The sequence below is a fragment of the Hemibagrus wyckioides genome, linkage group LG18 (assembly GCF_019097595.1).
Source record: "Hemibagrus wyckioides isolate EC202008001 linkage group LG18, SWU_Hwy_1.0, whole genome shotgun sequence".
NCBI classification, from domain to species: Eukaryota; Metazoa; Chordata; class Actinopteri; order Siluriformes; family Bagridae; genus Hemibagrus; species Hemibagrus wyckioides.
In genome coordinates, this window is record NC_080727.1 from 1,170,001 (window position 1) to 1,192,321 (window position 22,321).

The window sequence follows — 22,321 nt, forward strand, 5'->3', positions numbered from 1 at the left end:
ATCTCGCCCTGTATCTCACCGTGTAACTAACCCTGTATCTAACCCTGTATCTCGCCCTGTAACTAACCCTGTATCTAACCGTGTATCTCGCCCTGTATCTAACCCTGTATCTAACCCTGTATCTAACCGTGTATCTCGCCCTGTATCTAACAGTGTATCTCGCCCTGTATCTAACCCTGTATCTAACCCTGTATCTAACCCTGTATCTCGCCCTGTAACTAACCCTGTATCTAACCGTGTATCTCGCCCTGTATCTAACCCTGTATCTAACCCTGTATCTAACCGTGTATCTCGCCCTGTAACTAACCCTGTATCTCGCCCTGTATCTAACCGTGTATCTCGCCCTGTAACTAACCCTGTATCTAGCCCTGTATCTCGCCCTGTATCTAACCGTGTATCTCGCCCTGTATCTCGCCCTGTATCTCGCCCTGTATCTAACCGTGTATCTCGCCCTGTAACTAACCCTGTATCTAACCGTGTATCTCGCCCTGTATCTAACCCTGTATCTCGCCCTGTATCTAACCCTGTATCTCGCCCTGTATCTAACCCTGTATCTCGCCCTGTATCTAACCCTGTATCTCGCCCTGTATCTAACCCTGTATCTAACCGTGTATCTCGCCCTGTATCTCGCCCTGTATCTAACCCTGTATCTAGCCCTGTATCTAGCCCTGTAACTAACCCTGTATCTCGCCCTGTATCTAACCGTGTATCTCGCCCTGTAACTAACCCTGTATCTAACCGTGTATCTCGCCCTGTATCTCGCCCTGTAACTAACCCTGTATCTAGCCCTGTAACTAACCCTGTAACTAACCCTGTATCTCGCCCTGTATCTAACCGTGTATCTCGCCCTGTAACTAACCCTGTATCTAACCGTGTATCTCGCCCTGTATCTCGCCCTGTAACTAACCCTGTATCTAGCCCTGTATCTAACCCTGTATCTCGCCCTGTAACTAACCCTGTATCTAACCGTGTATCTCGCCCTGTATCTAACCCTGTATCTAACCCTGTATCTAACCGTGTATCTCGCCCTGTATCTAACAGTGTATCTCGCCCTGTATCTAACCCTGTATCTAACCCTGTATCTCGCCCTGTAACTAACCCTGTATCTCGCCCTGTAACTAACCCTGTATCTCGCCCTGTATCTAACCCTGTATCTCGCCCTGTAACTAACCCTGTATCTAACCGTGTATCTCGCCCTGTATCTAACCCTGTATCTAACCCTGTATCTAACCGTGTATCTCGCCCTGTAACTAACCCTGTATCTCGCCCTGTATCTAACCGTGTATCTCGCCCTGTAACTAACCGTGTATCTCGCCCTGTAACTAACCCTGTATCTAGCCCTGTATCTCGCCCTGTATCTAACCGTGTATCTCGCCCTGTATCTAACCGTGTATCTCGCCCTGTATCTAACCGTGTATCTCGCCCTGTATCTAACCGTGTATCTCGCCCTGTATCTCGCCCTGTATCTCGCCCTGTATCTAACCCTGTATCTCGCCCTGTATCTAACCCTGTATCTCGCCCTGTAACTAACCCTGTATCTCGCCCTGTAACTAACCCTGTATCTAACCCTGTATCTCGCCCTGTATCTAACCCTGTATCTCGCCCTGTAACTAACCCTGTAACTAACCGTGTATCTCGCCCTGTATCTAACCGTGTATCTCGCCCTGTAACTAACCCTGTATCTCGCCCTGTATCTAACCGTGTATCTCGCCCTGTAACTAACCGTGTATCTCGCCCTGTAACTAACCCTGTATCTAGCCCTGTATCTCGCCCTGTATCTAACCGTGTATCTCGCCCTGTATCTAACCGTGTATCTCGCCCTGTATCTAACCGTGTATCTCGCCCTGTATCTAACCGTGTATCTCGCCCTGTATCTCGCCCTGTATCTCGCCCTGTATCTAACCCTGTATCTCGCCCTGTATCTAGCCCTGTATCTCGCCCTGTATCTAACCGTGTATCTCGCCCTGTATCTAACCGTGTATCTCGCCCTGTAACTAACCCTGTATCTAACCGTGTATCTCGCCCTGTATCTAACCCTGTATCTCGCCCTGTATCTAACCCTGTATCTCGCCCTGTATCTAACCGTGTATCTCGCCCTGTAACTAACCCTGTATCTAGCCCTGTATCTCGCCCTGTATCTAACCGTGTATCTCGCCCTGTATCTAACCGTGTATCTCGCCCTGTAACTAACCCTGTATCTAACCGTGTATCTCGCCCTGTATCTAACCCTGTATCTCGCCCTGTATCTAACCCTGTATCTCGCCCTGTATCTAACCCTGTATCTCGCCCTGTATCTAACCCTGTATCTCGCCCTGTATCTAACCCTGTATCTAACCCTGTATCTCGCCCTGTATCTAACCGTGTATCTCGCCCTGTATCTAACCGTGTATCTCGCCCTGTAACTAACCGTGTATCTCGCCCTGTAACTAACCCTGTATCTAGCCCTGTATCTCGCCCTGTATCTAACCGTGTATCTCGCCCTGTATCTAACCGTGTATCTCGCCCTGTATCTAACCGTGTATCTCGCCCTGTATCTAACCGTGTATCTCGCCCTGTATCTAACCGTGTATCTCGCCCTGTATCTAACCGTGTATCTCGCCCTGTATCTCGCCCTGTATCTAACCGTGTATCTCGCCCTGTATCTAACCGTGTATCTCGCCCTGTAACTAACCCTGTATCTAACCGTGTATCTCGCCCTGTATCTAACCCTGTATCTCGCCCTGTATCTAACCCTGTATCTCGCCCTGTATCTAACCGTGTATCTCGCCCTGTAACTAACCCTGTATCTAGCCCTGTATCTCGCCCTGTATCTAACCGTGTATCTCGCCCTGTATCTAACCGTGTATCTCGCCCTGTAACTAACCCTGTATCTAACCGTGTATCTCGCCCTGTATCTAACCCTGTAACTAACCCTGTAACTAACCCTGTATCTCGCCCTGTATCTAACCGTGTATCTCGCCCTGTAACTAACCCTGTATCTAACCGTGTATCTCGCCCTGTATCTCGCCCTGTAACTAACCCTGTATCTAGCCCTGTATCTAGCCCTGTATCTAGCCCTGTAACTAACCCTGTAACTAACCCTGTATCTCGCCCTGTATCTCGCCCTGTATCTCGCCCTGTATCTCGCCCTGTATCTAACCCTGTAACTAACCCTGTATCTAACCGTGTATCTAACCCTGTATCTAACCCTGTATCTCGCCCTGTATCTCGCCCTGTAACTAACCCTGTATCTCGCCCTGTATCTCGCCCTGTATCTCGCCCTGTAACTAACCCTGTATCTCGCCCTGTAACTAACCCTGTATCTCGTCCTGTATCTCGCCCTGTAACTAACCCTGTATCTAGCCCTGTATCTAGCCCTGTATCTAGCCCTGTAACTAACCCTGTATCTAGCCCTGTATCTAGCCCTGTAACTAACCCTGTAACTAACCCTGTATCTAACCCTGTATCTAACCCTGTATCTCGCCCTGTAACTAACCCTGTAACTAACCGTGTATCTCGCCCTGTAACTAACCCTGTATCTCGCCCTGTAACTAACCCTGTAACTAACCCTGTATCTAACCCTGTATCTCGCCCTGTAACTAACCCTGTATCTAACCGTGTATCTCGCCCTGTAACTAACCGTGTATCTCGCCCTGTATCTCGCCCTGTATCTAACCCTGTAACTAACCCTGTAACTAACCCTGTAACTAACCCTGTATCTAACCCTGTAACTAACCCTGTATCTCGCCCTGTATCTCGCCCTGTATCTAGCCCTGTATCTCGCCCTGTATCTCGCCCTGTATCTAACCCTGTATCTAACCCTGTATCTAACCCTGTATCTAACCCTGTATCTAACCCTGTATCTCGCCCTGTATCTCGCCCTGTAACTAACCCTGTATCTCGCCCTGTAACTAACCCTGTATCTAACCCTGTATCTCGCCCTGTAACTAACCCTGTAACTCGCCTCTCAACTCTTTTTAGGGAGATTTAAAAGCTTTATTTCTGACCGGTGATGATCTGGGAGCAGAGTCTATGGGTCATGTTTCATTTTAATCAGTTTAACTCCAGATCAGTGATCAGTACCTTTATTCCTTTAATCTTTTTATTTCTGTCTCTTTCTGCTCTGCTCTTAGTCTTTAGGTTTCATCCCCGACTTTTACCTCCATGCATTTATCTTTATTCTACATCTCACTTTATTTACATTTTTCCACATCATCTCTCTCTTTCTCGCTCTCTCTCTGCCCCCCCCTTGCTCTCGCGCTCTCTCTCTCTCTCTCTCTCTCTCTCTCTCTCTCAGAAACAGCCCTCGTCTATGTTTTCATACAAATGACTACAAATAACTCTCATTCCTTTCTCTGGAAAAAAGAGCGGAACCATTAGAACGTGAGGTGATGGAGTGGAGTATGAGCACGAAACATTCAGGAAACGTCTCATTATATTATATTGTGTTATATTATTATATTATATTGTTATTATGTTATATTGTGTTATATAGTTATATTACATTATTATGGTGTTATTTAATAAATGTCATTAGTTAAGTCATTATTTTTATTTAACTCTAACACACGAGTGCTGATTATTTTCCCGTCATGTCGTGTCTGAGTGTGTTATTCTCTCACATCACATCTTTAACCTTCACCACTCGTCTCTTCACTAAAGAAAAACACAGCTCTGTTTTTTATCCAGTTAGAGTTACATTTAACTATAACGCCTCTTATTTTGTACAGTTTGCATCATTTCATCTAAACACAGCTGTGATAAACCAGACTGTGTGTGTGTCTGTCTCTGAGTCTGTCTGTGTGTGCATGCATGCCTCTGTGTGTGTGTGTGTGTGTGTGTGTGTGTGTGTGTGTGTGTGTGTGTGTGTGTGCCTGTCAGTTTTTATCAGTAAGATAAAGCTGGTTGTAGTGGGTGGGGCTTGGTGTAATTTGATTAGCCAATCATTGTGCTGAAACAGAAAAAAACAAATACAAACTTAATTCAGTACAAACAACAACATTAGAAAAATACAGAAAAACTTCAGTGAGGTTTAAAAAAGTAGAAAAGTTTGAGAATGGGATTTTATTTTATTTTACTAAAACTTTTTAAAATACTTTAATAAATTAAATGAGTATAAAAATAATTTTGATGTGTTTTTGTGTCTCTGCAGGAAAGATTCTGTTCAGGAGAAGTCACATCAGAGACGTGGCCATGAAGCGCCTGAGACCCATCAACGAGTACTGCAGGGTGAGTGTGTGTGTGTGTATACGTGTGTGAAGTGTGTGTTAAGGGTTGTGTGTGTGTTAAGGGTTGTGTGTGTTTAGGGTTAAATGTGTGTGTGTTTAGGGTTAAATGTGTGTGTGTTTAGGGTTAAATGTGTGTGTGTTTAGGGTTAAATGTGTGTGTGTTTAGGGTTGTGTGTGTGTTTAGGGTTGTGTGTGTGTGTGTAGGGTTGTGTGTGTGTGTGTGTGTGTGTTTAGGGTTGTGTGTGTGTGTGTGTGTGTGTGTGTGTGTGTGTGTTTAGGGTTGCGTGTGTCTGTTTAGGGTTTGTGTGTGTGTGTGAGGTGTGTGTTTAGGGTTAAATGTGTGTCTGTTTAGGGTTGTGTGTGTGTTTAGGGTTAGGTGTGTTTGTGTTTAGGGTTAAATGTGTGTGTGTTTAGGGTTAAATGTGTGTGTGTTTAGGGTTAAATGTGTGTCTGTTTAGGGTTGCGTGTGTGTCTGTTTAGGGTTGCGTGTGTGTCTGTTTAGGGTTGCGTGTGTGTCTGTTTAGGGTTGCGTGTGTGTCTGTTTAGGGTTGCGTGTGTGTCTGTTTAGGGTTAAATGTGTGTCTGTTTAGGGTTAAATGTGTGTGTGTTTAGGGTTAAATGTGTGTGTGTTTAGGGTTGCGTGTGTGTGTTTAGGGTTGCGTGTGTGTCTGTTTAGGGTTGCGTGTGTGTCTGTTTAGGGTTGCGTGTGTGTCTGTTTAGGGTTGCGTGTGTGTCTGTTTAGGGTTAAATGTGTGTGTGTTTAGGGTTAAATGTGTGTGTGTTTAGGGTTGCGTGTGTGTGTTTAGGGTTGCGTGTGTCTGTTTAGGGTTGCGTGTGTGTCTGTTTAGGGTTGCGTGTGTGTCTGTTTAGGGTTGCGTGTGTCTGTTTAGGGTTAAATGTGTGTCTGTTTAGGGTTAAATGTGTGTCTGTTTAGGGTTAAATGTGTGTCTGTTTAGGGTTAAATGTGTGTCTGTTTAGGGTTAAATGTGTGTCTGTTTAGGGTTAAGTGTGTGTCTGTTTAGGGTTAAATGTGTGTGTGTTTAGGGTTGGGTGTGTTTGTGTTTAGGGTTAAATGTGTGTCTGTTTAGGGTTAAATGTGTGTGTTTAGGGTTAAATGTGTGTCTGTTTAGGGTTAAATGTGTGTGTTTAGGGTTAAATGTGTGTCTGTTTAGGGTTAAATGTGTGTGTTTAGGGTTAAATGTGTGTGTTTAGGGTTAAATGTGTGTGTTTAGGGTTAAATGTGTCTGTTTAGGGTTGCGTGTGTGTCTGTTTAGGGTTGCGTGTGTGTCTGTTTAGGGTTGCGTGTGTCTGTTTAGGGTTAAATGTGTGTCTGTTTAGGGTTAAATGTGTGTGTGTTTAGGGTTAAATGTGTGTGTGTTTAGGGTTAAATGTGTGTGTGTTTAGGGTTAAATGTGTGTCTGTTTAGGGTTAAATGTGTGTCTGTTTAGGGTTAAATGTGTGTTTAGGGTTAAATGTGTGTCTGTTTAGGGTTAAATGTGTGTCTGTTTAGGGTTAAATGTGTGTCTGTTTAGGGTTAAATGTGTGTCTGTTTAGGGTTAAATGTGTGTCTGTTTAGGGTTAAATGTGTGTCTGTTTAGGGTTAAATGTGTGTCTGTTTAGGGTTAAATGTGTGTCTGTTTAGGGTTAGGGTTAACTAACAGGGTTAGTTACAGGGCGAGATACACGGTTAGATACAGGGTTACTTACAGGGCGAGATACAGGGTTAGGGTTAAATGTGTGTCTGTTTAGGGTTAAATGTGTGTCTGTTTAGGGTTAAATGTGTGTCTGTTTAGGGTTAAATGTGTGTGTGTTTAGGGTTAAATGTGTGTGTGTTTAGGGTTAAATGTGTGTGTGTTTAGGGTTAAATGTGTGTGTGTTTAGGGTTAAATGTGTGTGTGTTTAGGGTTAAATGTGTGTCTGTTTAGGGTTGTGTGTGTGTGGGGTATGTTTAGGTTTGTGTGTGGGGGGTATGTTTAGGGTTTGTGTGTGTGGGTATGTTTAGGGTTGTGTGTGGGGGGTATGTGTAGGGGTGTGTGTGGGGGGGTATGTGTAGGGGTGTGTGTGGGGGGTATGTTTAGGGGTGTGTGTGGGGGGTATGTTTAGGGGTGTGTGTGGGGTATGTTTAGGGTGTGTGAGGGGTATGTTTAGGGTGTGTGGGGGTATGTTTAGGTGTGGGGGGGTATGTTTAGGGGTGTGGGGGTATGTTTAGGGGTGTGTGGGGGTATGTTTAGGGGTGTGGGGGGTATGTTTGGGGTGTGTGGGGTGTGTGGGGGGGTAGTGGGGGGGTATGTTTAGGGGTGTGGGGTATGTGTAGGGGTGGGGTATGTGTAGGGTGGGTGTAGGTATGTGTAGGGGTGGGGGGTATGTGTAGTGTGTGTGGGTATGTTTAGGGTGTGTGGGGCAGGGGTATGTTTAGGGGTGTGGTGGGGGGGTATGTAGGGGTGTGGGGGGTTTAGTGTGTGGGGGGTATGTTTAGGGGTAGTGTGTGGGGGTATGTTTAGGGTGTGCATGTGGGGGGGGTATGTTTAGGGGTGTGTGGGGGGGTGTTTAGGGGTGGGGGGGTATGTTTAGGTGTGGGGGGGTATGTTTAGGGTGTGTAGGGGTATGTTTAGGGGGTGTGTGTGGGGGGGTAGGGTGTGTGGGGTATGTTTAGGGGTGTGTGGGGGGTATGTTTAGGGGTGTGGGTGGGGGGGGGTATGTTTAGGGGGGGTGGGCATGTTTAGGGGGGGTGGGGGGGTATGTGTAGGGGTGTGTGGGGGTATGTGTAGGGGTGTGTGTGGGGGGGCATGTGTAGGGGTGTGTGTGGGGGGGGCATGTGTAGGGGTGTGTGTGGGGGTATGTGTAGGGGTGTGTGTGGGGGGTATGTGTAGGGGGTGTGTGGGGGTGTTATTTAGGGTTGTATGGGGGGTATGTTTAGGGGTGTGTGGGGGTGTTTAGGGGGGTGTGGGGGTATGTTTAGGGTGTGGGGGTGTGTGTGTGGGGGGTATGTTTAGGGGTGGGGGGGTGTGTTTGGGGGTGTGTGGGGGGTATGTTTAGGGGTGTGTGGGGGGGTATGTTTAGGGTGTGTGGGGGGTATGTTTAGTGTGTGGGGGTATGTTTAGGGTGTGTGGGGGTATGTTTAGGGGTGTGTGTGGGGAATGTATAGGGGTGTGTGAGGGGGTATGTTTAGGGGGGTGGGTGTGTTTTGCTGACACTGAAGGTTTTTTTTTTTTGGATGTGTGTAAATCAGCCAGTTTCTCTCTTTAGGCTGAAGTTCATGCATCATTATTACTTTTCCATGCTTTGCGTTCAGGAGGACGTGTAAAACACACACACACACACACACACACACACACACACACACAATCAGGTTAATGCAGCAGGCTGCAGAGGAAGCTCTCCAGTAAAAGCCCATTAGCTTTAATGCAGCGTGTCTCTGGAGAGAATACTAACGACTGGGAGAAGGTCAGCCCCAGTGCATGATGGGAAATGGCAGTCTGTTATTATATACACACACACGGGTCAGAGATTTAAACATGAAGCCCAGGCGGTGCGTCCAGTTCAGTTCAGTTAATTTCTTACTGACAACTCGGCGTCTCTGCCCACAGTCCCGTCTGGAACAGGAAGTGAGTGAGATCAGTGCAGGGGAACCGAGTGTGTGAGGAACGACAGGAGAACTGAGTGTGTGATTGAGCGTCTTCAACAACCAAAGTTACTTAAGATTAAAAGGCACCTTGAACGCACACACACACACACACACACACACGCCCCACTGTCACAAATCATCTTCTGTCTAAAGGCCGTGTGTGTCCAGACGCTCCCTGAGCACTCAGCTTTATTAAACATTGAAATTAAAATCTGTGTCACGCACAAACAACGAGAGCCTCACCACACACACACCCACACACACACCCACACACACACCCACACACACCCTGACTGACCCTCGACAGCTCATCAATGTAGAACAGTAAATATTTCACTTTAGCTTTAGTTCAAATAGCTGTCACACACACACACAAAGGAATGTCTTTGAAGCATGACAAAAGGTCAAAGGTCAGATTAGATTACAGGTCATGTTAAAGTTAAACCACATGCTACACATTAGCTTTAGCATGATGCTACATGAGTTTATGGTTCCGCATGCTAACATTCACAACAACAACAACCACCAGGAAGCTTTAAAGAGACGAGGTTCAGAAATAAAACAGGGAACACTTACTGATGATGATGAGTGTGTGTGTGTTTTTCAGGCTCTGATCCAGTTGCCTGTGTACATCTCTCAGTGTGAGGAGGTGCGTGTGTTCTTTGAGACTCGACCTGAGGACCTGAACCCCCCCATCGAGTGAGCACACACACACACACACACACTTAACCCTAAACACACGTGAACAAGCACTTAAATTCTCTTGTTTTGTTTTTTTTTTACAGTGAACCCGTGGGGAAGAAGAAATCCGGTAAGAATCTGTAATTACTTAATGAAGCTTTAATAATGAATTATTAACGAGTTTATTATTCTTCATTTATTCATAATCAGTATTAAAGATGTGATGTTAAAATATCTCCATATAATTCCATTACATAATGTGTATATATGATTGTGTGTGTGTGTGTGTGTGTGTGCAGTTGTTAGTTATTTATTCAGAATAATTCACTTTTTTTTAAAAAAATCTCCAGCGTTTACTCTTCAGCCAGAGTGTTTATCATTTTTAACTTGTTGCTATGGCAATAAAGGAAATGCAGGAACACCAGGCTTTTCTTCATGTTCAGTTAACTAATAATAATAATAAGTGAAGGATACAGGACACGAGAGAAAGAGAGAGAGAGACAGAGAGAGAGAAGGAAATAGAAAAAGAAGGAAGGAGAGAAGGAGAAAAATGGAAAGTTTTATTTACAAATGGCAAAAAAGTGAATAATTTTCCCCACAGTGTGGCGTATTTTATATACGGGAGAATACACCCACATCAATTTTGTGAACTGTGTGGGCAGGACTGTGGCCAGTGCAGTGGGTGGGCCTGTGGCCAGTGCAGTGGGTGGGCCTGTGGGTGGGCCTGTGGCCAGTGCAGTGGGTGGGCCTGTGGCCAGTGCAGTGGGTGGGCCTGTGGCCAGTGCAGTGGGTGGGCCTGTGGGTGGGCCTGTGGCCAGTGCAGTGGGTGGGCCTGTGGTCAGTGCAGTGGGTGGGCCTGTGGGTGGGCCTGTGGTCAGTGCAGTGGGTGGGGCTTTGGAAGTTAAGAACATAGCGTGGAGTTCACTGTTAAAGCCGTTGAAGAGTTTTATCACATCACTCTTCCTTTCTGTTTGACTATGCTGCTTTCTCCACCCCTCTATCCCTGACCCCACCCCTCTATCTCTGACTCCGCCCCTCTATCTGACTCTTATCCTTTTTTCCTCCTCATCAGGCATTGTGGAGAGAGCGACTTCTTTCATAAAGCGAGGTAGTAAAACACTGCTGCTGTGGCCGGGCGCTGCGTGTGTGTGTGTGTGTGTGTGTGTGTGTGGTGCATCAGTCCCTAAAACCTCAATAATAATTAATAATAATAATCCTTTTTAGTGAGAGACAGACGGCTGTCTAACTCTCCTGTGGTGTTCATGATGAAGCCATATTACTCCACAGAACAGGAGGGTTAGCAGCGCTAGCTACAGGCACATTAGCACGTTAGCGAGAAGTCCCCGTCCACCTCTGACCACACTTCAGACTCATGAGGGAAAAAAAAAAATAAGGAAAGAAATTTAAATCTTAAAAATTTGTTTGTGAAAAATGTAAATCTTTGAGAAATTGCACATTCTGAGGGTGAAAAAATGCAGACCTTTACCAAAAAAACGTAATCTAAAAAAGCTGAAGTATGACTGAATAATCACAGCGCCCCTACAGGCCGAGTCATGTAACTGCAAACACAAACATCAGACCTGTTTCATTTTACACATCTAAATAAATCTGAGATTTAATTTCACCAATCAGACACAAATCCAGGGTTTTACTCAGATTATTAAAAAAAAGTCCCAAAGGAATGATTTAATCAGGATACAAAATGATTCTTTGTGTGAGATTTTATGTTTTTTTGTTTGAGTCTGATCTGTAAAATATATCAGACATGACAAGTTAAAGAGCAGAATTAAAAACTCTTTGTCGTCACAAATTCATGTTTATTTCCTGCTCTGTGACTTCAGATGCTAATTTCTCTCCTGCTGTTAGCGTGAATACGGCCGGCCGCGGGTCATGATCTTTTTCCCCGGTTCCAGTCTGTGTGTGGTCAGAGGAGTGTGTGAGCACTTCACCCCGGAGGAGTAACAGAGATTATTCTAAATAAACTAAAGTCCTGAACTCCTTCATCTCACCAGGTTTGAGGTTTAAGGAGGTTTTTATTTTTTTCGGGGCTTTGTATAAATCAAGGGTTTGGGTTTTTTTCTCACGTGATCCTGACGGCGATCTGTTCGTGTCGTAACCTCAGTGTTTTTGGTGCTGGTTTCTTTCCTTCTGTCTCATTTTTCATCTTTTTTACTAAACAGCTTCTTTCTCACGTCTAACAGCGAGGCCTGTCGTTCTGCAGCTTCTCTCCGTTATGCTCCGTAGCGCCGTAGCTCTGTCCAGAAACAAACCGGTCAGTGTTTCTGTTAATCTCTGCCCATTTCCCCACAACAGGAGACTCCGGCGCCGCTGACCCGCTGCTCCTGGATCAGTACATCGCCGTGACCGACTACGAGAAGCAGGAGAGCTCCGAGATCAGCCTCCGGGTCGGTCAGGTGGTGGAGGTCATCGAGAAGAACGAGTCAGGTGATGAGAAAAGATCTCAGCTTTATAATCACACACAGGTGGAGTTCAGGAAGTGCAGCGAAAATCCAAATCTCTGAAATGGAAATTTTAAAAATCCTAAATTGAAAATGTAAAAAAGGGAAAAAATCTCTCCAAATCACCGAAAAGTTCTAAAGATTCAGGAGAAAATTTAAATTAAAAAATTATTTTTGGGAAAGATGTTGGCCATGCAGTGTGATTAGATCATGTACGTTGCTGTAGAAGTTTAACGTGTGTATGTGTGTTGCAGGTTGGTGGTTTGTCAGTTCGGAGGATGCTCAGGGTTGGGTTCCTGCCACCTGCCTGGAGGCTCAGGATGATCCTGATGATTTCTCTCTGCCTGCAGAAGAAGGTACTGAAAAAGTGTGTGTGTGTGTGTGACAGAGAGTAGGGGGGTGTGTGAGAGAGAGAGAGAGTAGGGTGTGTGTTTGTTCCTATTCACACCTCCACTCCCTCTATGGATGTTTTGAGTGAAATTACCAAAAGATCCTCAGTGTTTGACTTAAAGACAAAACTGAACTAAAACGTAACATCTGGTGATCTTCTCCCAGCCTGAGTGTGTCTGGTGATCTTCTCCCAGCCTGAGTGTGTCTGGTGATCTTCTCCCAGCCTGAGTGTGTCTGGTGATCTTCTCCCAGCCTGAGTGTGTCTGGTGATCTTCTCCCAGCCTGAGTGTGTGTCTGGTGATCTTCTCCCAGCCTGAGTGTGTGTCTGGTAATCTTCTCCCAGCCTGAGTGTGTGCCTGGTGATCTTCTCCCAGCCTGAGTGTGTGTCTGGTGATCTTCTCCCAGCCTGAGTGTGTGTCTGGTGATCTTCTCCCAGCCTGAGGGTGTGTCTGGTAATCTTCTCCCAGCCTGAGTGTGTGCCTGGTGATCTTCTCCCAGCCTGAGTGTGTCTGGTGATCATCTCCCAGCCTGAGTGTGTGCCTGGTGATCTTCTCCCAGCCTGAGTGTGTGCCTGGTGATCTTCTCCCAGCCTGAGTGTGTGCCTGGTGATCTTCTCCCAGCCTGAGTGTGTGCCTGGTGATCTTCTCCCAGCCTGAGTGTGTGCCTGGTGATCTTATCCCAGCCTGGTGATCTTCTCCCAGCCTGAGTGTGTGTCTGGTGATCTTCTCCCAGCCTGAGTGTGTCTGGTGATCTTCTCCCAGCCTGAGTGTGTGCCTGGTGATCTTATCCCAGCCTGGTGATCATCTCCCAGCCTGAGTGTGTGTCTGGTGATCTTCTCCCAGCCTGAGTGTGTGCCTGGTGATCTTCTCCCAGCCTGAGTGTGTGCCTGGTGATCTTCTCCCAGCCTGAGTGTGTGTCTGGTGATCTTCTCCCAGCCTGAGTGTGTGTCTGGTGATCTTCTCCCAGCCTGAGTGTGTCTGGTGATCTTCTCCCAGCCTGAGTGTGTGCCTGGTGATCTTATCCCAGCCTGGTGATCATCTCCCAGCCTGAGTGTGTGTCTGGTGATCTTCTCCCAGCCTGAGTGTGTGTCTGGTGATCTTCTCCCAGCCTGAGTGTGTGCCTGGTGATCTTATCCCAGCCTGGTGATCATCTCCCAGCCTGAGTGTGTGTCTGGTGATCTTCTCCCAGCCTGAGTGTGTGCCTGGTGATCTTCTCCCAGCCTGAGTGTGTGTCTGGTGATCTTCTCCCAGCCTGAGTGTGTGCCTGGTGATCTTCTCCCAGCCTGAGTGTGTGTCTGGTGATCTTCTCCCAGCCTGAGTGTGTGTCTGGTGATCTTCTCCCAGCCTGAGTGTGTGCCTGGTGATCTTCTCCCAGCCTGAGTGTGTGTCTGGTGATCTTCTCCCAGCCTGAGTGTGTGTCTGGTGATCTTCTCCCAGCCTGAGTGTGTGTCTGGTGATCTTCTCCCAGCCTGAGTGTGTGCCTGGTGATCTTCTCCCAGCCTGAGTGTGTGTCTGGTGATCTTCTCCCAGCCTGAGTGTGTGTCTGGTGATCTTCTCCCAGCCTGAGTGTGTGTCTGGTGATCTTCTCCCAGCCTGAGTGTGTGCCTGGTGATCTTCTCCCAGCCTGAGTGTGTGCCTGGTGATCTTCTCCCAGCCTGAGTGTGTGTCTGGTGATCTTCTCCCAGCCTGAGTGTGTGCCTGGTGATCTTCTCCCAGCCTGAGTGTGTCTGGTGATCATCTCCCAGCCTGAGTGTGTCTGGTGATCATCTCCCAGCCTGAGTGTGTCTGGTGATCATCTCCCAGCCTGAGTGTGTCTGGTGATCATCTCCCAGCCTGAGTGTGTGCCTGGTGATCATCTCCCAGCCTGAGTGTGTGTCTGGTGATCATCTCCCAGCCTGAGTGTGTGCCTGGTGATCATCTCCCAGCCTGAGTGTGTGTCTGGTGATCTTCTCCCAGCCTGAGTGTGTCTGGTGATCTTCTCCCAGCCTGAGTGTGTGTCTGGTGATCTTCTCCCAGCCTGAGTGTGTGTCTGGTGATCTTCTCCCAGCCTGAGTGTGTGTCTGGTGATCTTCTCCCAGCCTGAGTGTGTGTCTGGTGATCTTCTCCCAGCCTGAGTGTGTGCCTGGTGATCTTCTCCCAGCCTGGTGATCTTCTCCCAGCCTGAGTGTGTCTGGTGATCTTCTCCCAGCCTGGTGATCTTCTCCCAGCCTGAGTGTGTGTCTGGTGATCTTCTCCCAGCCTGAGTGTGTGTCTGGTGATCTTCTCCCAGCCTGAGTGTGTCTGGTGATCTTCTCCCAGCCTGAGTGTGTCTGGTGATCTTCTCCCAGCCTGAGTGTGTGCCTGGTGATCTTCTCCCAGCCTGAGTGTGTGCCTGGTGATCTTCTCCCAGCCTGAGTGTGTGCCTGGTGATCTTCTCCCAGCCTGAGTGTGTGCCTGGTGATCTTCTCCCAGCCTGAGTGTGTGCCTGGTGATCTTCTCCCAGCCTGAGTGTGTGCCTGGTGATCTTCTCCCAGCCTGAGTGTGTGCCTGGTGATCTTCTCCCAGCCTGAGTGTGTGCCTGGTGATCTTCTCCCAGCCTGAGTGTGTGCCTGGTGATCTTCTCCCAGCCTGAGTGTGTGCCTGGTGATCTTCTCCCAGCCTGAGTGTGTGTCTGGTGATCTTCTCCCAGCCTGAGTGTGTGTCTGGTGATCTTCTCCCAGCCTGAGTGTGTGCCTGGTGATCTTCTCCCAGCCTGAGTGTGTGCCTGGTGATCTTCTCCCAGCCTGAGTGTGTGCCTGGTGATCTTCTCCCAGCCTGAGTGTGTGCCTGGTGATCTTCTCCCAGCCTGAGTGTGTGCCTGGTGATCTTCTCCCAGCCTGAGTGTGTGCCTGGTGATCTTCTCCCAGCCTGAGTGTGTGCCTGGTGATCTTCTCCCAGCCTGAGTGTGTGCCTGGTGATCTTCTCCCAGCCTGAGTGTGTGCCTGGTGATCTTCTCCCAGCCTGAGTGTGTGCCTGGTGATCTTCTCCCAGCCTGAGTGTGTGCCTGGTGATCTTCTCCCAGCCTGAGTGTGTGCCTGGTGATCTTCTCCCAGCCTGAGTGTGTGCCTGGTGATCTTCTCCCAGCCTGAGTGTGTGCCTGGTGATCTTCTCCCAGCCTGAGTGTGTGCCTGGTGATCTTCTCCCAGCCTGAGTGTGTGCCTGGTGATCTTCTCCCAGCCTGAGTGTGTGCCTGGTGATCTTCTCCCAGCCTGAGTGTGTGCCTGGTGATCTTCTCCCAGCCTGAGTGTGTGCCTGGTGATCTTCTCCCAGCCTGAGTGTGTGCCTGGTGATCATCTCCCAGCCTGAGTGTGTGCCTGGTGATCTTCTCCCAGCCTGAGTGTGTGCCTGGTGATCTTCTCCCAGCCTGAGTGTGTGCCTGGTGATCTTCTCCCAGCCTGAGTGTGTGCCTGGTGATCTTCTCCCAGCCTGAGTGTGTGTCTGGTGATCTTCTCCCAGCCTGAGTGTGTGCCTGGTGATCTTCTCCCAGCCTGAGTGTGTGCCTGGTGATCTTCTCCCAGCCTGAGTGTGTGCCTGGTGATCTTCTCCCAGCCTGAGTGTGTGCCTGGTGATCTTCTCCCAGCCTGAGTGTGTGCCTGGTGATCTTCTCCCAGCCTGAGTGTGTGCCTGGTGATCTTCTCCCAGCCTGAGTGTGTGCCTGGTGATCTTCTCCCAGCCTGAGTGTGTGCCTGGTGATCTTCTCCCAGCCTGAGTGTGTGCCTGGTGATCTTCTCCCAGCCTGAGTGTGTGCCTGGTGATCTTCTCCCAGCCTGAGTGTGTGCCTGGTGATCTTCTCCCAGCCTGAGTGTGTGCCTGGTGATCTTCTCCCAGCCTGAGTGTGTGCCTGGTGATCTTCTCCCAGCCTGAGTGTGTGCCTGGTGATCTTCTCCCAGCCTGAGTGTGTGCCTGGTGATCTTCTCCCAGCCTGAGTGTGTGCCTGGTGATCTTCTCCCAGCCTGAGTGTGTGCCTGGTGATCTTCTCCCAGCCTGAGTGTGTGCCTGGTGATCTTCTCCCAGCCTGAGTGTGTGCCTGGTGATCTTCTCCCAGCCTGAGTGTGTGCCTGGTGATCTTCTCCCAGCCTGAGTGTGTGCCTGGTGATCTTCTCCCAGCCTGAGTGTGTGCCTGGTGATCTTCTCCCAGCCTGAGTGTGTGCCTGGTGATCTTCTCCCAGCCTGAGTGTGTGCCTGGTGATCTTCTCCCAGCCTGAGTGTGTGCCTGGTGATCTTCTCCCAGCCTGAGTGTGTGCCTGGTGATCTTCTCCCAGCCTGAGTGTGTGCCTGGTGATCTTCTCCCAGCCTGAGTGTGTGCCTGGTGATCTTCTCCCAGCCTGAGTGTGTGCCTGGTGATCTTCTCCCAGCCTGAGTGTGTGCCTGGTGATCTTCTCCCAGCCTGAGTGTGTGCCTGGTGATCTTCTCCCAGCCTGAGTGTGTGCCTGGTGATCTTCTCCCAGCCTGAGTGTGTGCCTGGTGATCTTCTCCCAGCCTGAGTGTGTGCCTGGTGATCTTCTCCCAGCCTGAGTGTGTGCCTGGTGATCTTCTCCCAGCCTGAGTGTGTGCCTGGTGATCTTCTCCCAGCCTGAGTGTGTGCCTGGTGATCTTCTCCCAGCCTGAGTGTGTGCCTGGTGATCTTCTCCCAGCCTGAGTGTGTGCCTGGTGATCTTCTCCCAGCCTGAGTGTGTGCCTGGTGATCTTCTCCCAGCCTGAGTGTGTGCCTGGTGATCTTCTCCCAGCCTGAGTGTGTGCCTGGTGATCTTCTCCCAGCCTGAGTGTGTGCCTGGTGATCTTCTCCCAGCCTGAGTGTGTGCCTGGTGATCATCTCCCAGCCTGAGTGTGTGCCTGGTGATCATCTCCCAGCCTGAGTGTGTGCCTGGTGATCATCTCCCAGCCTGAGTGTGTGCCTGGTGATCATCTCCCAGCCTGAGTGTGTGCCTGGTGATCATCTCCCAGCCTGAGTGTGTGCCTGGTGATCTTCTCCCAGCCTGAGTGTGTGCCTGGTGATCTTCTCCCAGCCTGAGTGTGTGCCTGGTGATCTTCTCCCAGCCTGAGTGTGTGCCTGGTGATCTTCTCCCAGCCTGAGTGTGTGCCTGGTGATCTTCTCCCAGCCTGAGTGTGTGCCTGGTGATCTTCTCCCAGCCTGAGTGTGTGCCTGGTGATCTTCTCCCAGCCTGAGTGTGTGCCTGGTGATCTTCTCCCAGCCTGAGTGTGTGCCTGGTGATCTTCTCCCAGCCTGAGTGTGTGCCTGGTGATCTTCTCCCAGCCTGAGTGTGTGCCTGGTGATCTTCTCCCAGCCTGAGTGTGTGCCTGGTGATCTTCTCCCAGCCTGAGTGTGTGCCTGGTGATCTTCTCCCAGCCTGAGTGTGTGCCTGGTGATCTTCTCCCAGCCTGAGTGTGTGCCTGGTGATCTTCTCCCAGCCTGAGTGTGTGCCTGGTGATCTTCTCCCAGCCTGAGTGTGTGCCTGGTGATCTTCTCCCAGCCTGAGTGTGTGCCTGGTGATCTTCTCCCAGCCTGAGTGTGTGCCTGGTGATCTTCTCCCAGCCTGAGTGTGTGCCTGGTGATCTTCTCCCAGCCTGAGTGTGTGCCTGGTGATCTTCTCCCAGCCTGGTGATCTTCTCCCAGCCTGAGTGTGTGCCTGGTGATCATCTCCCAGCCTGAGTGTGTGCCTGGTGATCTTCTCCCAGCCTGAGTGTGTGCCTGGTGATCTTCTCCCAGCCTGAGTGTGTGCCTGGTGATCTTCTCCCAGCCTGAGTGTGTGCCTGGTGATCATCTCCCAGCCTGAGTGTGTGCCTGGTGATCATCTCCCAGCCTGAGTGTGTGCCTGGTGATCTTATCCCAGCCTGGTGATCTTCTCCCAGCCTGAGTGTGTGCCTGGTGATCTTCTCCCAGCCTGAGTGTGTGTCTGGTGATCATCTCCCAGCCTGAGTGCGTGCCTGGTGATCATCTCCCAGCCTGAGTGTGTGCCTGGTGATCTTATCCCAGCCTGGTGATCTTCTCCCAGCCTGAGTGTGTGCCTGGTGATCTTCTCCCAGCCTGAGTGTGTGTCTGGTGATCTTCTCCCAGCCTGAGTGTGTGCCTGGTGATCTTATCCCAGCCTGGTGATCTTTTCCCAGCCTGAGTGTGTGCCTGGTGATCTTCTCCCAGCCTGAGTGTGTGCCTGGTGATCTTCTCCCAGCCTGAGTGTGTGCCTGGTGATCTTCTCCCAGCCTGAGTGTGTGCCTGGTGATCTTCTCCCAGCCTGAGTGTGTCTGGTGATCTTCTCCCAGCCTGAGTGTGTGTCTGGTGATCATCTCCCAGCCTGAGTGTGTGCTGAAAGCTGTGACCCTCGTTTATCTCAACATCCCTATTATATCATACATCTAAACCTGTGGTACACAAACATCTGTTTTAACATTAAAGTCATGTAAGAGTGTCCTGATGTGATTTCCGTTCTGATCACGTGACTTCACTCAGCTGGTGAACACACTTTACAGGTTATTGATTCTTGTGTGTGTGTGTGTGTGTGTGTGTTTGATTCCCCCGCTGCTGGAGTGTGCCGGAGGTTCTGGTCACTGCCGAGGCTCGGGGGTCGCCGCCGCACTTTAGGCGATCTGTTCAGCCTGAGTTTCGGTCAAGGTGGAGAGAAAATCCCTCTCTTCTTCTCCTCATCCCTCATTGCTGTGTTTGTGGGTGTGGGCTTTTGTTCCCCCCCCCCCTCATTGCGGCTGCATGCTGCATGAATGTAAATCAGTGTGAAGTGTTTTTATATGTTGTCCCTGCTCCACTGGATGCTGCATGATTCCTCCAGTTCAGTTTTTATTTAATATTTATATCTTGGAAGTGACCGGGAACTGGACTTCCTCTTACAGATACTGTTGATTATTTTCCTCTAACACCACAGCAACTGACCAACTACTCCATTTATTAATAACATAATACTTTTATCTATTTAATGTTCATGAAGTAGTTCTGAATTATTATAGCAGCTAACAGTCTCACCAGTGTCTCACTCTCTGTCTCTCTACTCTCTCTCTCTCTCTCTCTCTCTCTCTCTCTCTCTCTCTCTCTCTCTTCCCTCTCCCTTTGTCACCCCCCCCCCTCTGACATTGGACACTCCTTTCACACATCATACACAAACATCTCCTTCCTTTAAAAAGCACTTACATCTCTGATGCCCCTGTGGATGAGCTGTTACTATAGCAACAATAACTCATTAATATCAGAGTGAGAGTATTAAATATAAATAAAGTTGTGATGTGAAGCTGCACTACAGTCAGATCTGCTGTTATAGAGAATTAATCATCACCTTCTGCCCAGTCAGAGTCCAGAGCTCTCATTGTGCTGTGTGGTGAAAAAGCTACTGTAGACATGATGGAGATGTTCCAGATGTAACCCCGGAGGCCTGCTGCCACCATCTTTTTATTTATTTATTTGTTTGTGTTTCAGATGAACAGAAGATTTTTTTTTGTATAAAGAGTGAAACTAAGAAGAGTTTTGTTGCTATTAAATTCTGGATTGTAAATGAAGAGCTGGACGGTTGCTGGACCTGAAGGAGCTTTTGTTTTGTTTCTTTTCCCCAGAGGAGAAGTACGAGGTGATTTACCCGTACTCGGCTCGCGATCAGGACGAGATCGATCTGGAGAAGGGAATGACGGTGGAGGTGATGGAGAAAAATCTGGAAGGCTGGTGGAAGATCAGGTTAAAAATGCTGATGTTTCTGTTTCTCTTTTTTTTAATGAATTTATTGCTTAATAAAGCTGAAGAATTGATCAATTAGAATTTCATTAAAAAAAAATTAAAAAGGGAGAGAGACTGGACTTTGGCCTGGACTGGACTTCCTGCTTTAATCAGCACTAAATTGTTATCAATAATTTTTTAACTTTGTGTTTTAAAGTTGATTTGAAACATGTATATATCTCTTAATTTTGACTTAAAGAATATTTTTTACTTGTGTGGAAATAAACCTCCAGGTGAAAATTATATGGGTAATTTTAAAGTATTAAGTGTTGTATGTTTGGTCTCTTACATCATTTAGATATATATTTATTAAATATTTAAATTTGTAATTTTGTGTTTTTTAAAAAGTGATTTAAATATCAAATGTTTAAATATTATTATTAACAGACTTATTCAAAATAGGTTTAATAGTGTGTGTGTGTGTGTGTGTAGGTATCAGGGGAAAGAAGGCTGGGCTCCAGCGTCATATCTGAAAAAATCGGACGCTTTGAGCCAAAAAATGTCGTCGCACTCGAGCGCTAACGATCTGGACGGAGCATGTAAACAACAAAACAACAACAAGGAGAACCAGAGATTCAGTCCTTTCAACGACAACAAGAAAAGTACCTTCACTTTATATTTTATATATACACACACATACATACATATATACATACAGGGGTTGGACAATGAAACTGAAACACTGGCCAATTTAGTGTTGGAGGTTTCATGGCTAAATTTGACCAGCCTGGTGGCCAATCTTCATTGATTGCACATTCCACCAGTAAGAGCAGAGTGTGAAGGTTTAATTAGCAGAGTAATAGCACAGTTTTGCTTAAAATATTGCAATGCACACAACATTATGGGAGACATATCAGAGTTCAAAACAGGACAAATTGTTGGTGCACGTCTCGCTGGCGCATCTGTGACTAAGACAGCAAGTCTTTGTGATGTATCAAGAGCCACGGTATCCAGGGTAATGTCAGCGTACCACCAAGAAGGACGAACCACATCCAACAGCAGTAACTGTGGACGCAAGAGGAAGCTGTCTGAAAGGGATGTCCGGGTGCTAACCCGGATTGTATCCAAAAAACATAAAACCACAGCTGCCCAACTCACTGCAGAATTAAATGTGCACCTCAACTCTCCTGTTTCCACCAAAACTGTCCGGCGGGAGCTCCACAGGGTCAGTGTACATGGCCGGGCTGCTATAGCCAAACCTTTGGTCACTCGTGCCAATGCCAAACGTCGGTTTCAATGGTGCCAGCAGCAAAAATCTTGGGCTGTGGACAATGTGAAACATGTATTGTTCTCTGACGAGTCCACCTTCACTGTCTTTCCCACATCCGGGAGAGTTACGGTGTGGAGAAGCCCCAAAGAAGCGTACCACCCAGACTGTTGCATGCCCAGTGTGAAGCATGGGGGTGGATCAGTGATGGTTTGGGCTGCAATATCATGGCATTCCCTAGGCCCAATATTTGTGCTAGATGGGCACGTCACTGCCAAGGACTACCGAACCATTCTGGAGGACCATGTGCACCCAATGGTTCAAACATTGTATCCTGAAGGCGGTGCCGTGTATCAGGATGATAATGCACCAATACACACAGCAAGACTGGTGACAGAGTGGTTTGATGAACATGAAAGTGAAGTTGAACATCTCCCATGGCCTGCACAGTCACCAGATCTAAATATTATTGAGCCACTTTGGGGTGTTTTGGAGGAGCGAGTCAGGAAACGTTTTCCTCCACCAGCATCACGTAGTGACCTGGCCACTATTCTGCAAGAAGAATGGCTCAAAATCCCTCTGGCCACAGTGCAGGACTTGTATCTGTCATTCCCAAGACGAATTGATGCTGTATTGGCCGCGAAAGGAGGCCCTACACCATACTAATGAATTATTGTGGTCTAAAACCAGGTGTTTCAGTTTCATTGTCCAACCCCTGTGTGTGTGTGTGTGTGTAATATATATATATTTTTTTTTATTTCTATATTTAAAGCCTTTTCACACTCTGCATCCTCAGGTCATCCGTGTGATCTTAATCACATTAATCAAAATAAAGTTATTTAATATTAGGGCTTTTTATTTAATATTGACTTTGATCCTATCACACTGAGCCTCATGTTTATCTTCATTAATATAATGAGAGTAATAATTGTTCTGTTCCTGCAGAAGCTGATGCGAGACAGAGACCTCCTCCACGCAGAGATCTCTCTATAGTAAGAACACTGCTGAGATTTTCTCTGTTACGTTT

At 48.0% G+C, this 22,321-nt stretch overlaps 1 protein-coding gene across 2 annotated transcripts in view; it reads left to right on the forward strand.

Moving 5' to 3' along the window:
• The window catches only part of sh3pxd2b (SH3 and PX domains 2B), a 40,292-nt gene that overhangs the window by 13,944 nt on the left and 4,027 nt on the right, over positions 1–22,321 (forward strand). Inside the window, exons 4-12 of one of the 2 annotated variants that reach the window (XM_058415619.1) lie at positions 5,132–5,208; positions 9,440–9,531; positions 9,618–9,643; positions 10,586–10,621; positions 11,827–11,958; positions 12,227–12,328; positions 19,931–20,048; positions 20,520–20,689; positions 22,240–22,286. In XM_058415619.1, coding sequence (XP_058271602.1) covers positions 5,132–5,208; positions 9,440–9,531; positions 9,618–9,643; positions 10,586–10,621; positions 11,827–11,958; positions 12,227–12,328; positions 19,931–20,048; positions 20,520–20,689; positions 22,240–22,286 — 800 coding nt within the window. The remainder of the gene's footprint in view (positions 1–5,131; positions 5,209–9,439; positions 9,532–9,617; positions 9,644–10,585; positions 10,622–11,826; positions 11,959–12,226; positions 12,329–19,930; positions 20,049–20,519; positions 20,690–22,239; positions 22,287–22,321) is intronic. The other variant, XM_058415620.1, reaches the window with a different exon arrangement.